The sequence below is a fragment of the Lagenorhynchus albirostris genome, chromosome 3, assembly GCF_949774975.1.
Source record: "Lagenorhynchus albirostris chromosome 3, mLagAlb1.1, whole genome shotgun sequence".
Taxonomy (NCBI): Eukaryota; Metazoa; Chordata; class Mammalia; order Artiodactyla; family Delphinidae; genus Lagenorhynchus; species Lagenorhynchus albirostris.
In genome coordinates this window covers 89,482,253-89,499,233 of record NC_083097.1, presented here as the reverse complement: position 1 = coordinate 89,499,233, position 16,981 = coordinate 89,482,253, and the positions used below count along the sequence as shown (strand labels likewise).

Sequence of the window (16,981 nt, the reverse complement as noted above, 5' to 3'; positions counted from 1 at the left end):
CCCTGCAAACAGGTTCATCTGTACCATTTTTCTAGGTTCCACATATATGCGTTAATATACGATATTTGTTTTTCTCTTTCTGACTTACTTCACTCTGTATGACAGTCTCTAGATCCATCCACGTCTCTACAAATGACCCAATTATATAACATATAATACTTAGTTTTCTGAGATTAGCATTCAATATAGTACTTAATTTTTACTAGTAATTTACTAATATTCCACATTTTCCAAAAACAATTTTAGATTATTACTTACAATTAAAAAACACACATACGATGAAATTAATCACATAGAAAGATATATAAGACCAAAGAAATACGAGGAAAAAATAGACACATAAATCGCCGATACAAGATATAGTATGAGTGAGCATCCAACTAGATCCCCCAGGCAACCAGCATAAAAAAGGGTATGCGATCATTTAAATGCATCCCAAGGTTTACTACTGTAAGATATACCATATTTTGCATGTATATGTGTAAAACACATAAGAGGAAAGAAATCACAGACTCTAATGAAGTGCCTTTTCTATTCAGCATCTATCCTAACTAACTCCCAAGCTCCTGCTCACAAAGTGTCAATGCTGGGAAAGCCAAGGGACCAACCTAACCCACCTGGCAGGTAGTGGGTACTCACTAATGCACAGTAAACTTATGACAAATGTACTGACCAACATCACATTTAAAGAGGCACAGCTGCAATTCTCTTCATTTATTCTACCACGTAAGAAAGAGCAACTTAACTAGAACAAAGAAAAAAAGAATTCCCTGAAACATCAAATCACCTGACATGTGAATCATCAATCATGTAAAATATATGGTACTAGACCAAAAACTGAACTTGTTGAAGAATGGTATTTCTTTATCTGCAAAGTAGAGGAACCTGATAAACTGAACTTATTAAATGTATCACCTGTACCTTATAGTTAAATTTCATTTTCTTTAGGGAATTAAAAAATCAAATGCCATTAAGCTGGAATGCCGACGTTTGATCTTTGTTCATCACAACTTCAAAAGGAAGGTGATATCTGCACAGGAATAACCAGCAGAGCTAAGACTTCAAGACTTGCAAGAAGTTTAAAAAAAAAAACCTATGTAGGTATTATATAGATTCTTTCATCCGTATGTCCCAGGTGCCTGGAAACCACTTTCAGGATCACTGGAACTGACTGACCACAAGATGTGTTCTTGGGGGGATAGGGGGGTAATCTTTGAAGGGTTCTATGATACAGCGACGGGATTACACAAAATAGTTCTCAGGTACTCTAAGGAGCACCCAAAAAAGAAAAAAACGGGCCTCAAAATATCTATGAGTGCACTGGGATTCCGGTTACCCTTCAAAAAGTTTCCTATCCCTGACCACTGGAGCTGAAAGGAGTGTAAATACCATTCAGTTACAGCTGTTTTCCCAAGTAGACAGGCAAGAATCCCCCCCCACAAACATGCACACACACACTGCCCCAATCCACCACCACTTCCTTTCCACTACTCCTTTTGCTACATAATATACTGGATTACTCTCTTAGCCTAAGTAGCCTGACCCTAGAAAGCAGGCTGTTCAGGGTCTCCCATTGACCCTCACTTCTCTAGGAATCAAGAAAATGAAACCAGGTTGATCCCAAACCTTGGACAGTTTTTCAAAACAACTATGAAAGCCAGATTTTGATACAAAGGATCCATGGCTTCAAGAAGGCTGCCATGCTAAAATACTTTTTTGTCTGCCGGTGAGAGGCTCACACTGGAATGTTTTCTTTATGGCCACAAGGACACTCAATGCAAAGAGACCCAATCCCACCTTCATCCTCACACACACTTTTTTAAAAGCCTTTTTTTTTTTTAGTAGTTAATTCTTTTTTTTTTTTAACATCTTTATTGGAGTATAATTGCTTTACAATGGTGTGTTAGTTTCTGCTTTATAACAAAGTGAATCAGTTATACATATACATATGCTCAAAAATAAAGAGATTTGAGCCCAGAGCAACGATCTTACAAGGCTATATTATTTTTCTAGCAGAGTTGAGTGGTTTATATTACAACACAATGTTTTATTTTCATGCATTAACATGCCACTAATTTTAAAGTGAAGAAATTAAACTTTAAAAGCACCAGAATTAGAAGTATAGGTAGCTTGGTTTAATGAGATGCTTCCATCATTAGGACAGTTTTCTTCTAAGAAAAAAAAATAATTCATTCCTTTGATTTTTATTTAAAAATCTTTAAGTATGAATATTCCTAATTAAAGTTTTCTGTAAGTCAAAAACATCAGAAAGATGCAGATGTGTATTCATCAGAGATGGGCAGCATTCACTATTACTGAAATTGTTGTTAAGGGAACAGATAATTACACTCTTTATGTGTTCCATTTCAATAAATGTGTTTTTGCAGTTGGGCTGCTTTTCTTACCAATTTATACCATAGAGACCGTAAGTTTTATTATCAACAAAAGTATATGAAATCAATCAAACACAGTAGAAGGCTTTTATAATGAGGGCAAAGGAGACAGTAATAACAGTGTATTATAGGTTATCCATTGTATATTAATCTACTATTGTTCACTTTCCATTAAGTTATAACATACAAGACAAATAGTCAAGGCTCTGGTATTTTTAAGTTGCTTTAGATCTAGTTTGAATGAATACCTTGAACAAGGATAAGCTGGCTACTAAAAACCATTTATTCAATCCTTCAGCAACAAGCCACTGATGCTTGCTTGTTCAAGATATTGTCTTACAAAATGCATATTTTCGTACCTGTTCTGGAGATTTCCAAGATATATTGTTTCTGGGGGGACTCCCCAGGGACAACCATATCTGCCTCCAGGAAGTCGTTTAAAATCAAACTGGCAGCATATTTTAGGATCAGGTCCGCAAGTGTGAGGGATGTCATAGCTGTAGAAGGGCATCATGTGGCAAAAAATATCTGTGACAGATCCCAGATCTAAAATAAAGAGCCAACAGACCTGCATTTATAAATTTTGTTTTCCCCAAACTGTTCAAATTTCCAGTACTTTATACATACATAATGCAAGCTCTACCCTAAATCAACAACCCCTTCAACTACTAGAACACACACCCAAGCAGCGTTTAATGACCACCAGCCAGAAGGAGGATACTCACATCTGTCTCTATCTACCTCTTCTATCTAAACTTAGCTGAGAGAGAAAAGCCCCGCCATAAAGCAGCATCTGCTGACCTGGAAGGATATAAACTGAGCAGAAGCAAAATTTATAACCAGCTCATCCAAATTATGGCCGTGTCTATCCCTGGCTGCCAGCTCCGGCCACATCTGCTCCCACCTCAGGTAACAGGACACTCTGAGAGAGACCATTAGCGGCAGAGACTAGGTGAGAAGAGAGGAAGGGAGTAAAAAGGGGACCTGGAAGAATAAGGGAAGAAGAAGGAGGGGGTTGTGAAGATACTGGGGAAATACTGGTTTTGTAGTGATGAGAAAGAAGTGTACTCAGGAGAGTTTTGTGGAGTCACCCTGATGTTCACCAATAAAGAGCCAATGACGCTTTTCTCCATGGAGGCAGAGGAAAAGTAAAAGTAATTTTCAAAAGCAAAAAGAAGAATCAAAACAAAGCAAACAAAAAAGATACAGAAAACGAGCACTGGTTCCTGATACAGAATTGTTTTTAATAGAAACCTCAATGCCAGTATGTGTTGGTATCACTGCTTTCCAGAGCCTCCCACCAAGTAAGGCTGAAGGACTTCGATAAGAGTTAAAAGTGGTATCTTTTTATGATTCTGATCTGCAAATACCTCTTCCCCTTTATGTATGGATCTCCAATTCTCAGCAATGCATTGCTTTTATAAGAAACACAGACAACAAGAAAAAACAAACAAGCAACGTGTACATTTAAAAAAACTGAAAACAACTGCTTCATTAAGAACCAGAACACACAAAGAAGCTCTACTTGATTCCAAAACATCATTTTTAAAGCAACATGTCCAAATCTATCAAGTAAGTCTTAAAATATTCCAGTTTTCTCTCACACTCCATTTAGTTAAAATAATTACCAGGTCTTTTCCAAACTTTAAAGCTATTATAATCCGTACATTTGTGTGCTGTAAGTTGTTTCACTGAATCACATTCATGATTGTCACATCATGGATGCTGGTCGCTTATGCTTGCTATCTGCACAGAGGCTGTCATAGTCCCAGGACTTATGGCAACTTCCTTTCCTTTCTGCTATGAATCAAGGACATATTCCACATCCTACTACCTCTCTTCATGCCATACTATTTAGCAGCTCATTTACACATTTCAGTTTATCTGCTGTATTTGGTGGTGTTTGTCTTTTATCAAATTAGACTATAATTTTCTTGTAAGCAAGATTTCTTCTTAACATGGTATTAAGAACATAAAAGTACTCAGTAATTTCCTGGTGATAGATATTTTATGGGCAATTTGAATGTAAGCAATATTTTAAGTAGAGCTTCCTCAAATTAATAATCCTTTTTATAAAACAATTAGTATGCTCCTTTGCATTTGATCAAAGTATACAGGATGCAATCCCCTACAAGCTCTTGTTTTCCCTACAGATTAGGTTTAATTTTCCAGGATAAAAAATTATACAGCTATTATGTTTCCTTATTGAAAAAAACAACAGTACACATAAAGATACCATCTAAATTTACAAATGATTTTTCCGAAACACTTCAGGAGGGTCTTAGATTACACAGAGAAGCAAGTATGATGTAATGTAGTGATTTCTGAACATTGTCTTAGCAATGAAATCCTTTTTTTGGATGAAATTTTACCAAGAACTTAATACTGATGGTGGTATATACTAGGGGTTAGGGACCTGGGCTTTGGAACAGCACAGAACTGGATTCAAATCTCAGCTCTGTACCCACTACCTGTATGACTTTTGGCAAATGGCTTCACATATCTAAGCCTCCATTTCTTCACCATTTAAAAGGGATAATTATAGAAACTAATTTAAAGAATTACAAAGATTCAATGAAAGAGTGAATATAAAGCATCTAACACCATGCATGGCCCATAATAAGGACTCAATAAATAAAATTAAGTAAGAAAATAAGGTGTTCTGAATTACATGGGGGTTGGGAAAGGCAAAGGCCTCTCAGGAGGCCTAAATCTTGTCACCCCTGCCCCAGCAAAGAGCTGGAGAAGTACATCTTTAGAACACCTGCGTGCCCACAGAACAGTGTGAAAACAAGCGACACAGGTAATAGGAGGGCTGTTCTAGTAGGACAGGATTAAGGTTTTAAAAGGCAACTCTTACTAGATGCAGAGACAGGAGAGACAGAAGGAAGAAACACTGGCTGAATGAGAGATATATGACTGGACATTAGTTCTAATGCACATACAACTTTGTGATAAAACAGGTACTTTTTAAAAGAGAAGCAAGTGAAAGCATTACTTGCAAAAGACTAATTACTTGTATTTATTTACTTCCATTAGGCTTAAAAAAGAATCTACAATGTTCTATAGATAAATATCTTCACCAATGCTTAAAAGACTCCTGACGCAAATACATTGAAAAAACAATTATGTGTATCTTTAGGCAACCATATTTTCAAGACTGACACTCTGAATAAAACCCATAACAGCATGAGTTCATAACCCCGGTGAAATAACATCTAGGTCAAGTGAGATCTTCAACTTTCATCAAACCCTACATACCCCAATTCTGTCTCCAAAAAAACTCCAGCGTTTTATGCAATGCAAAATGTTTTTTAACTGCATAATGAACTCTCTGGATAAGCATGTGAGAAAATCCAGCACGTTTTAGAAGATAAGCCATTGTTGGTGAATGTCCAAAAGGATCGATAGACCAGCCAGACCGAGGTTTCACCCCTGTTGATAAAGAAAATGTGTTATTGTTTTAAATTGATAAACGAAACAGAAGAAGTCACAACACATTTAGACCCATCAGAGTTCTTTTGGTCTCCTGGATTCTAAAATAAAGGGGCTGCCCAGCATTACCCTTAGCGAGCATTCCCAGCAGGACTCCCTGAGAGGAGGATTCTGCCACTGCTGTGTTCTCCCGGGCAGGGTGAATAACACTGGAAGTTAATCAGTTGGAGGTGAAATAAGCACTCTGCCACCTGATAGATATTAGAAAGCTACTGCACTCAGTGGAGGCAGAGAAAGAATCAGGACCAAGTCACTGCCCTCTAGGATCTAACAGTCCTGTCTTCTGTGGAGATGCATAACCCAGCAACTCCCTGTTACATAATATAGAAAAGTAACCTAAGTCATTTCAACTTGCACTCCCCAACCCCAACATTAAGGGATTTTAAACTATCTTGTATAGCTTACAACAGTCCCAAATCATCATAATATACAGTAGCAGAAATGGCCAAAGTAACTGTACCATATTTCATTAAATCTTAAGACATTTTGATGCTGGTGCTTTCTACCAAGAATGGGTCAATAGAATTTTTCACACCTGACTCACACCAATTCTAAGAGTGAAGCCCTAAAGATATATCTCAATTTCACAGAGGATAAAATATAAAAAACATAATAAATGCACAGATTAGAATTAATGAAATAAGATTATTCATTAGGCATTATACAAATCTGATCTTTTATTTATTCAAGATTCTCAAAGAAGGCTTCTACAAACAACCTATAAATCGACATAAGTAATAGAATTGTGCACATTTTTTTCACTCAAACACCTGTTTAGCACCTTTCATATGCTGAAGCCTAAAAGAGGCCCTAGGATTACAAAAATTAGTCAATCTTGATCCTGATTCTAGATGCAGAGATTATGATGCAAATACGTGTAACACAGGATAACAGAAAAGAGAACAGAGAGAACTCTGTAGAACAATATTGAAGATTAACACAGAGGTGAGAAGCCACCAAGGAGACTGAGAAGGAAAAGTCAGAACTGTCAGAGGACCAAGAGTATGTGTCAAAACTCAAAGTGACCATATAATTTGTCCATTTCACGTATGTTATTTACCTCCAAAAAATTATAAAGAAATCTTGAACTCTATTTAGTAATTTTGGGTTTTTGTGGTAGTATAGGTTTAGCAATTCTGAAACTTTCATGTGTTTCAAGACTGAGTAAATTAGAATAAAGGAGCCAGGTTTTACACTGTTAAGGAAAGGAACTATAGAGTATGTAAATATGAAAGAGCAGAACCCTATGATACTGAGTTGAAATAGGAGATAGTAGTACTAACATGAATAAATATACATATATACACACAAATATATATTTAAACAAACTCTATATATAGATATACACACACATGCACACACACATGCACACACACACACACACACACACACACACACACACACATTTCTTAGCTCAGTGCAATAACACCTCAGTACCAAAAACATTATCTTCAATCCCAGACTTTGACCTCTAAATGCCATGCTCTATTAAAAATAACCTTAAAGAAATTACTTATTCCAGGGCTGAGGCTAGGAAAGTACAAGATAACCCTGGAACATATTCTTGGGGCATAAATTAAAGAAATGGTCAAATGGTCATGGGAACATATAAAAATAAATCAGGAGATAGTTGAAGGGGCTTCCACTGGCCAAATGCAGGACAACTGGGGAATCAAAATAAATACTAATAGTACTGGACTATAGCCCATTGAATAAAATAAGAACCCATGAGCTCACAAATAAATTGAAAATAAAAAGGAAAGCTCTTCCTTTTAGTATTAATAAAATACTAACTGATAATTATAGAAGCAATGATGGAATTAGAAAATCACCAATGGATCCTAAAACTAAAACATTAAAGTTTGATGAGGAACAGGATATTTACCTATTCTCAATGTATGTCCTACAAATTAGTTATTAATTCGAAAGGCAGAAAATGTAACAGTACAGTAAAGAAAATTAAAAGACACAACTTAAACAAGTGATCAAGAATAGCATCACCAATATGGGGACAAAGAGATGACAAGTGCCTTCTGACAGGATGCATTGAGGAAAACAGAAAATAACTACAGTGATATTCTAACAAAATAAATTAGGTTAGATTACATAGATAGATCAGATAGATAAATAACCTAAAGCTAATCAAAAGGAAACAGACAAACTCAAATTGAGAGACTTTCTACAACAGAGGTCTGCACTCCTCAAAAATATCAACGTCAAGAAATCCAGAGAAAGGCTGAGGTCTGTTTCAGGTTAAGGAGACTAAAAGGACATGACAACTACAAGCAATACGTGATCCTAGGTTGGATTCTGGATTTGGAGGGGAAAAAGCAGTCTTTATTAAAAAACATTATTGAGACAATTGACAAAATTTGAATATAACCTGTGAACTAGATTGTAGTATTGCTAATGCTCCTGATTTGATAACTATCTTCTGCTTATCTAAGAAAACATCCTTATTTCTTATGAAATAACACAATGAAGTATTGAGAGACAAAGAGACAAGATGCCTCCAGCTTACTCTCAAATGATTCAGAAAAACATGTATGGGAATCTAACTAGAGTCCCTTGGTATCCAGGGAAGATTGGTTTCAGGACCCCTGAAGATACCAGAATCTTTGAATGTCAAGTCATATAAAATGGTGTAGTAGTTGCATATAACCTACACACATCCTCTTGTATACAGGCATACCTCCAAGATACTGTGGGTTTGGTTCCAGACCACTGCAATAAAGTGAACATCACAATATTTTGGTTTCCCTGTACATATAAAAGTTACGTTTACGGTAGTCTATTAAGTGTACAATAGCATTATGTCTAAAAAAAATGTACACACCTTAGTTAAAAAATACTTTATATGTGGAGAAAAAAGAACCCTTGTGCACTGTTGGTGGGAATGTAAATTGGTACAGCCACTATGGAAAACAGTATGGAGAATTCTCAAAAAATTAGAAAGAGAACTACCATATGACCCAGCAATTCCACTCCTGGGTATTGATCTGAAGAAAACAAAAACACGAATTTGAAAAGATACATGTACCCCTATGTTCACTGCAGCATTATTTACAATAGCCAAGATATGGAAGCAACCTAAGTATCCACAGATGGATCAATGAATAAAGAAAATGTGATGGTGTGTGTGTGTGTATATATGTGTGTGTGTGTGTGTGTATATATATATATATATATACACACATATATATATAAAATGGAATCCTATTCAGGCATATGAAAGAATGAAATCTTGCCATTTGTGACAACACTGACGGAACTTGAGGACATATTTCTGATGAAATAAGTCAGACAGAGAAAGACAAATACTGTAATGATTTCACTTATATGTGGAAGCTAAAAAACAAAACGAATAAACATAATAAAACATAAACAGAGTCATAGATACAGAGAACAAACAGGTGGTTACCAGAAGGGAGGGGGCTGGGAGGAGGAAAGAAATAGGTGAGGGAAATTAAGAGGTACAAACTTCCAGTTGTAAAATAAATGAGTCATGGGTATGAAATGTACAGTGTGGGGAATATAGTCAATAACTATGTAATATCTTTGCATGGTGCCATATCTAGACTTATCGTGATGATCAATTTGAAATGCATAGAAATATCGAATCACTATGCTGTATAAAAGGAACTAACAATGTTGTAGGTCAAATATACTTCAAAAACAAACAAACAAACTTATAGAAAAAAGAGATCAGATCTATGGTTACTAGAGGTGAGGGTGGGAGAAGGAATTGAATGAAGACAGGCAAAAGGTAAACTTCCAGTTATAAAGATAAATAAGTACTAGAAATGCAATGTACAACACGATAAATATAATTAACACTGCTGCATGTTATATATGAAAGCTGGTAAGAGAGTCAAATCCTAAGAGTTCTCAGACAAGAGAAAATTGTTTTTTCTGTTTCTTTAATTTTGTATTTATATGAGGTGACAGATGTTCACTAAACTTGCTGAGATAATCTTTTCACGATGTATGTAAGTCAAATCACTATGCTGTATATCTTAAACCTACACAGTGCTGTATATCAATTATATCTCAATAAAACTGGAAGAAAACCAAAACAAAATAAAACTTTATTGCTAAAAATCAGCTAAGCATCGCTAGCCTTCAGCAAGTCATAATCCTTTTGCAATAGAAACAAAGATCACTGATCTCAGATCACCATAACAAATACATTAACAATGAAAAAGTCTGAAATATTGCTAGAATTACCAAAATGTGACACAGAGACACAAAGTGAACAAATGCTGTTGGAAAAATGACACCAACAGACTTGCTCAACACAGGGCTGTGACAAATCTTCAATCTGTAAAAAACGTAGTATCTGTGAAGCACAGTAAAATGAGGTATGCCTATAATTTAAATCACCTCCAGATTACTTATAATACCTAATACAATGTAAATGCTACGTAAATAGTGATAAATACAATGTAAATACTATGTAAGTAGCTGCCAGGCATGGCAAATTCAAGTTTTGCTATTTGGAACTTTCCAGATTTTTTTTTTCAATTATTTTCTGTCCACTGTTGGTTGAATCATCAGATGTGGAACTGGTGAATACAGAGGGCCAAGCCTACAGGATATATAGGAGCCCCTCTCAAATACTATCATGCGACTCTATAAATTTGAAATGAAATGAAATGAAGCTATAAAATAAAAAAAAAGGAGTATGTGTTGTCCCAAATAACTAGGACAGAATAAGCTTACAAACAAGAATAAAAATCAACATGAAAAGTTAGTGATGCCTGAGATTTCATCATCACTGATGATCTTTTCTGCATCAAAATCACCTGATACACAGGAATAGCAACCTAGCTGCAACAGATTAAAGAATCCCTGAGAAGTAATGATGTAGAAGAGAAAGAACGTAAACTACATTTTTAAAAACTGATACAAAATGAGGTAGAAGCTAGGGAGAGACATAGAAAGGACCCCAGTATCCTTCTAGGATTTTCCTTGGTATAAGCAAATATTTTTTTTAAAGGGGGCAAGTGAAAAACTTAGGGGGGAAATGCAGTATATGAAAAATCCAAAATTTTATAAAGACGGTACATATGCCAATAAAACAAGGAAAGATTTTGTGTTTTCATGTAAGAACAAGACTGTCAAAATATAAAAAAGTAAAAACAAGAAAAATTACAGGAAACAATCATTAAAAAGAGTAAAATACATCATTCAGTTTTTGGCAAATCTAATAGACTTAAAAATTAGAACATGAGCAACATGAATAATATAATTAATAAAACTGGATTATTCCAAATATATCTAATATTAAAGCTTAAGAGGAGTCAGAGAACAGTTACAAAATGGATATTTTAGGCAAAAGATAACCTTAAAAACTCAAACTTAGTTTCTAATGGTCAAATTTATATAATAAAGTTAGTAAAAGCAGAAATTAACGACCAAAGACTAAACAATTTAAAAAGTATCCCAAACCAAATGTAAAAACAGTGTCCAAAACAACATGTTGCTCTAAACTGTTTAAACAAAACTGAGAACGCTACTCTAATTTACAAGGTGCAGAGTTACATTTGTCAAAACTCAAACTCTACAGTTAAGATTTATGTGTTGCACTGCATGTAAATTACACATCCATAAAAGCTAAACATAAAAAAAAATCCACAAAAACTGAGGTTTATAAAGTGAATATTTTGGCTTAGAATATAATTAAGTATTTAAGAAAAGTGGCACTGAGTAGGGGGTCCCCAAGTCCACTCCCAGATTTCACGACTTAAGAAAACTTACAGCACTAGACATATAGTCATACTCACAGCTATGATTTATTATAGTGAAAAGATACAAAGCAAAATCAGCAAAGAGAAAAGGCACACAGGGCAGAGTCCACAGGAAACCAGGCACAAGCTTCTAAGAGTTCTCTCCCTGTGGATCACCCAGGATGAGTTAATTACTCCACCAGTGAATGGTGACAATACCTGAAATGCTGTCAACCCAGAAAGCTCACTAGAGACTCAGTGTCCAAGGTTTTTACTGGGGTCTGGTCATGCAGGCACCCTCTGTCTAGTACATAATATGATTCTAGACTCCCAGAAGGGAAACAAATGTTTAGCATACACTGCCTGTTTGTATAGTTTAAACACAGTGAGTCACTCATCATTTAAGAAATCCAAGTCCTCAGACACCAGCCAACAGCCAACTTTGCAAGCAAGATCTTTCTAAGGATAGCAGTTTCAGATCTGCTATGTTAACTCTTTTCAGCACAGGTATGATATTTGCAACTTACTCTATAACAATCACAACAATAACAATATGGAAAGAGGAAAAAATAAGGCAAATGTGTCAAAATAATGACTGGTGAATCTGGTTGGGGGCCTTATGGGAGTTCTTTGTAGTATTCCTACAACTTTTAAGTTTGAAATTATTCCAAAATAAAAAGTAAACAAAATATTAATGGGGGTGGGGGGATTTTATCCCTAACAGAAGAATACTTTAAAATAATAAAATATTTAGAAATAACTTCAATAAAAGCATGTATATTTACCATAAACTACAAAATTGTACTGAGAGATATGAAATATTTGAAAACAATTACATACCATGTTGCAGAATGCAAATATTCGATACCACAAAGATTTCGAGTAGTCCTATGTTCTTATGAGTTGTATGAACATCTGATTTTATCAGTTCAGAATACCCTTCCCCACTTCTTGTTGTAACAGGATACTTCTTCCCCATGGAGGACCCATTCACATGGTTCAGGCAAGGCTGACCCTGCCCCAAACCACTTTCCCCACATGATCATTTCCATCAAATTAACCAGGCCTCAGGGATTTCAGCTCCTTTAACTCTGGCCTCAGTAAACTGGCTCAGAGATAAGCGCCTAACCCAAAGTGGGTCAATTAGGTAAGGTATTAAGGAAAACTCCTCCTAATTGTTAGACCAAGAAGATCAGAGTCCTGGTTGTCTACGGCAGAGTCAAGAGACAGTATCCCGATGACATAATCTAAGTCCTCTGGATCCAACCTTACCTGAAGCTACCCTATCTCTGGAATTCTCAATGACAAAACTAACATTTTTCTTTCCTTTTTTCTTTCTTTGCTTAAGCTAGTAAACTAGGTTTTTGCCTTTTATGATCAAGTGTCTTAATTAATATATAATTAAAATCCCAGGGGGATAGTTTTAGAAAAAAATACTAAAATTAATAAATAGGTAAAATTGATAAATAGGTGAAACAAGGTAGATGACCCTAAGAGTGACCATATTATATCTATGTAACTGAGTTTATGATCCAAGAAACATCATAAATCAATAAAAAAATAAATTATTCAGTAATAATCAGTGCTAGAAAAATTAGTTATTAAAAAAAATAAAAAGCCCCATCTCACATTCCCCAAAATTAATTTTCCAAAGCAGTCCAAATGAAAGAGAAAGATACGAATACATACCTAGATTTTTTTCCAGCCACTGATGTCCTTCAATTAGTTGGTCAATTAAGGCAAAATAATGTGGAGCAGCTTCATCAGGCATAACCCAGCCACCTGTCACAATTTCAAACTGACCGTTTTCTAGTAAACTAGGGAGAAAATAACATAAGAGTTTACATTAACATATATAAGAAAAGTTCAAATAAAAATGTAAGACATCATAAACATTAGAGACAGCCTTTAAATGTAACCAGTATTCACACTAGTTGTTAATTTTTTTTTTTTAAACCAGTGCATGAATTTCAACTTTGGGACTCTGGTGATAAAGCGTCCTTAGTAAAGTATCTGCTCCTCCTGCCCTAGGCAAAGCCATGCAGGTCACTCTGCAAGTTCTATTTCACAAGGGTATTATCTCCCATACAACTTCAAAGATTCCTGATGTCAGCAGCCACGTCTGATTTACTTCTGGATCTGGCCGAGCACCTAGCAAATACCTGAGTATATGCTTGATGAATGTTAATTGGAGGACTGTCATTTTAAGCACAATATTTGTTTCATTACACCTATGCTGAAAAATCAGGACTTATTTTAGTACTTCTGACACTGATAAGTTAATCATGCAAACTACAGAAGTAATAAAAATAAAAGTAAAGCTAGTAAATATCACATGCTTCTGGGAATACAGAAAACATTATAAAGCACCCTGCTCCAGTCGATTATAATGTAGGCTATATAGTTTATCTTTCATTATTGAGCCAAAAGCTCTAACATTATCATTATCTGTTCATTGAGTGCTCTTTACCATAATAGTTCACAAAGTAACTAGACCACAGTCCTGGAGAACTAAATTGTTACAAGAAGATACCTTCCTCAGAGACAGAAAAAAATCAACTATCAAAAATTTGAAGAACTACATGAGGAAGTGTAAATGTCCAGAACTTAAGCAAGCCTTTTAAGTGCCACAGACTTCTGAGTTTGCGACAAGGTGGTTTTGAAAACGATGTAAAATTTCAGAAGCAAAAGCAGCTTTAATAAGGATAAACATCACTGAATGCCTATAGCTAACAGCCAAGCACCAAGCCAAATTTAGCTGAAACAGACCAGAGGCATAAAGAATAAACATTTTCCTACAAAGCATGTAACAGAAGCCACAGCATTAACAGAACATCCAATTTTTTCAAATATATGCATGATCATAGAACCAATGACAGAGTGGATAATGGACACAATTTCTAAAAATGAATGAATACATGAATGATTTCCTTGTATAAAATAAAAAGAGATTACATCTATATTACCATGGGGATCACCAAATAATACAATTTCATATGGAGAATATGATGGCTCATTATACAGTGTCTAAAGAAACTCCAATGTTCCAGTCAAACCTCAGATTCTCACAGGCCCACATCAAGAACCTGTAAGAAAGAAGCTGGAAATTTCTGAAAATTGTATTTCTTTAAGAACACAACTAAATCCAAGGCTATTTTGTCCCACTCTTACTGCCTATGGGAATTTGCTTACAGTTAGTTCTTCTTGTCTTTCTGGTGATTGCCTGATTTAGCCACACCCTGGAAGCCATGGACCAGTCCCACCCCTTATGCCTATGAGCAGTATTTGCAAGCCTGAGATGTCAGGACAGATTTGGGACTTAATCTCTAGTCATCACATATAGAAACTTGACCTCCTTATCTCAGTATTCCAATAAACAGATCTTCTGGAAAATATCAGAAATAAATTGGTCAAAACAAATTTTTTGCTGCTCTTGAATAGAGAATAGAAACTATAAATTAAGTAATCTTAAATGGAAAAAAATCACTCCACTGATGGAATTTCTCACCTATATCAGTTTTATTTTGCTACATATTCCCTGTCCCATAGGCATAAATGGGCTCCAAGAAACAGCCAACCAAGCAAAGAATGACACATATTATATTTCCTCAGCTCTGTCTGTGAATAATTTATCCCTTCCCCCTCTGCATGATGCCTGAGATGCTACTGTGATTGTGTACAGAGTTCTTATCTGTACACAATGATTACTTTAAAGACTATCCTATCCATTACTATGGGGGAGACATGAAAGCCTCTCACTCATTAAAATGTTTTTCAGGATTTTCTTATCTATTTTCTTCTCTCCTATCTTTCTCAACCTGGCTGATCCCAGCTGCCCTCATTTCTCAGCTCAAATAAAAGTCTCTGGGACACCCACAAAGTCTCTGGGCCACAGAGCCTAAATCAACACTCCCACTGTACCTCCACACTCTATCACACAATAGTATTTTTCACAAACCAGAATGGCCTTGTTCATTTACTGCTTCCTCTCCCTCCTCACCCCACCCACCATTATAACATAAGCTCCAAGAGAACAAGGACCAGGACATGTTTTGTTCACTTTTCCAGGCCCAGCACTGAGAAGCTTACTTGGCATTTAATGGGTACTCTCTGTTGTTAGATGAAGAGGGAATGAGTGAATGAGATTCTCAGTTTAAAATGAGTAGTAACATAAAGTTTGTTATTAGATGAAGTTCACAGACATATGCAAAATAAGTTGAACAGGGAAGGTCAGTTAAAAAGGAGTGTGAATAATAATATAGGTATAAAGTGACATGACCTGGAATATGATTCATGTAGGAGAAATGAACGGGGAGGGAGAGAGAGGAGATGCTTCATGAAGCATCAGTGGGAATTGAGAAATATCTTGACATAGAAGAAAGGATTAAAGTACGAATGACTTAGGGTTTTGATTCCAGGGGTCTAATGGGGTGGTGGTGTTAATACACAGACAGTGCAGTTCAGTTGAGAAGGGAATCATTTTGCAGTAATAAACATAAATTTGGATAAGGCTATTTGATGTGACAGTGAGGCAGCCAAAAGGACCTAACTGAAAAAGAAAACTAAGTTTAGGGGAAAAGGCCAATATAAAATTAAGTTTTGGAGGAATGAAACAAAGATGAAATAGAGAATGATGGGAAGTCTGGAGAAAACAGTCAAAAGGAGAGTTAAGGACCAAGCAGAAGGACAATATAAGAGGAAATTGAGGTGAAAAGAAATGTTAAAGATAAAAAGGTCAAATCTGTGACTATGACCTGAGACATTCTAGAAAAGAGTAATGAGGCACAACCTGCACTTCTCCTTGGTAAAAGTTGTTTTCATAGTTTAAAAAGCTACCATATAACTGTGACTTACTCAGAAATGGACACATCAGTAGGTCAGAATATAAAGTTGAGAAATAAATTTAAAAAATTTTTATATTATTAAAATAGCCATTAAATTAGTGGGGAAGAATGGATTGCGGTTTGTTTATTTTTTTTAATCTTCAGTCTGAGTGATTTAAAACAAACTCATAAGAAAGCCAAAATATTATGTCGTGGAAGCCAAAGGACTGATATTTGAAATGGCTCACACAGGTTTTTAATAAAAACTACATGAGGAGGTCACAGAGGCATAAGTGATGTTATAATAGCAGGCCAGAAAGAACTTAGGTTTTAGTTTTTCTTAAGAAAGTTTCTCTAATCAGGTAGAACAGAAGGGAAGAAAATAGACAACATGATTTAAGATATGAAGCAATGTGACAATGAGTGGACACCTGGCCAAATAATCAGGTTAGTGAGTACTCCTATTTCACTCAACTGCCTGTTCTCCCTAGTCTATACATATGAATGGTGAAAACCAGATTATAAACCAGACATTCTTACA

General features: G+C 35.5%; 1 protein-coding gene across 1 annotated transcript in view; it reads right to left on the bottom strand.

Annotated features, from left to right (window-relative positions):
* Positions 1–16,981, bottom strand: part of MAN2A1 (mannosidase alpha class 2A member 1) — a 159,684-nt gene that overhangs the window by 82,983 nt on the left and 59,720 nt on the right. Inside the window, exons 5-7 of the mRNA XM_060143376.1 lie at positions 13,307–13,434; positions 5,655–5,828; positions 2,753–2,939 (exon numbers count right to left, since the gene is read on the bottom strand). Coding sequence (XP_059999359.1) covers positions 2,753–2,939; positions 5,655–5,828; positions 13,307–13,434 — 489 coding nt within the window. The remainder of the gene's footprint in view (positions 1–2,752; positions 2,940–5,654; positions 5,829–13,306; positions 13,435–16,981) is intronic.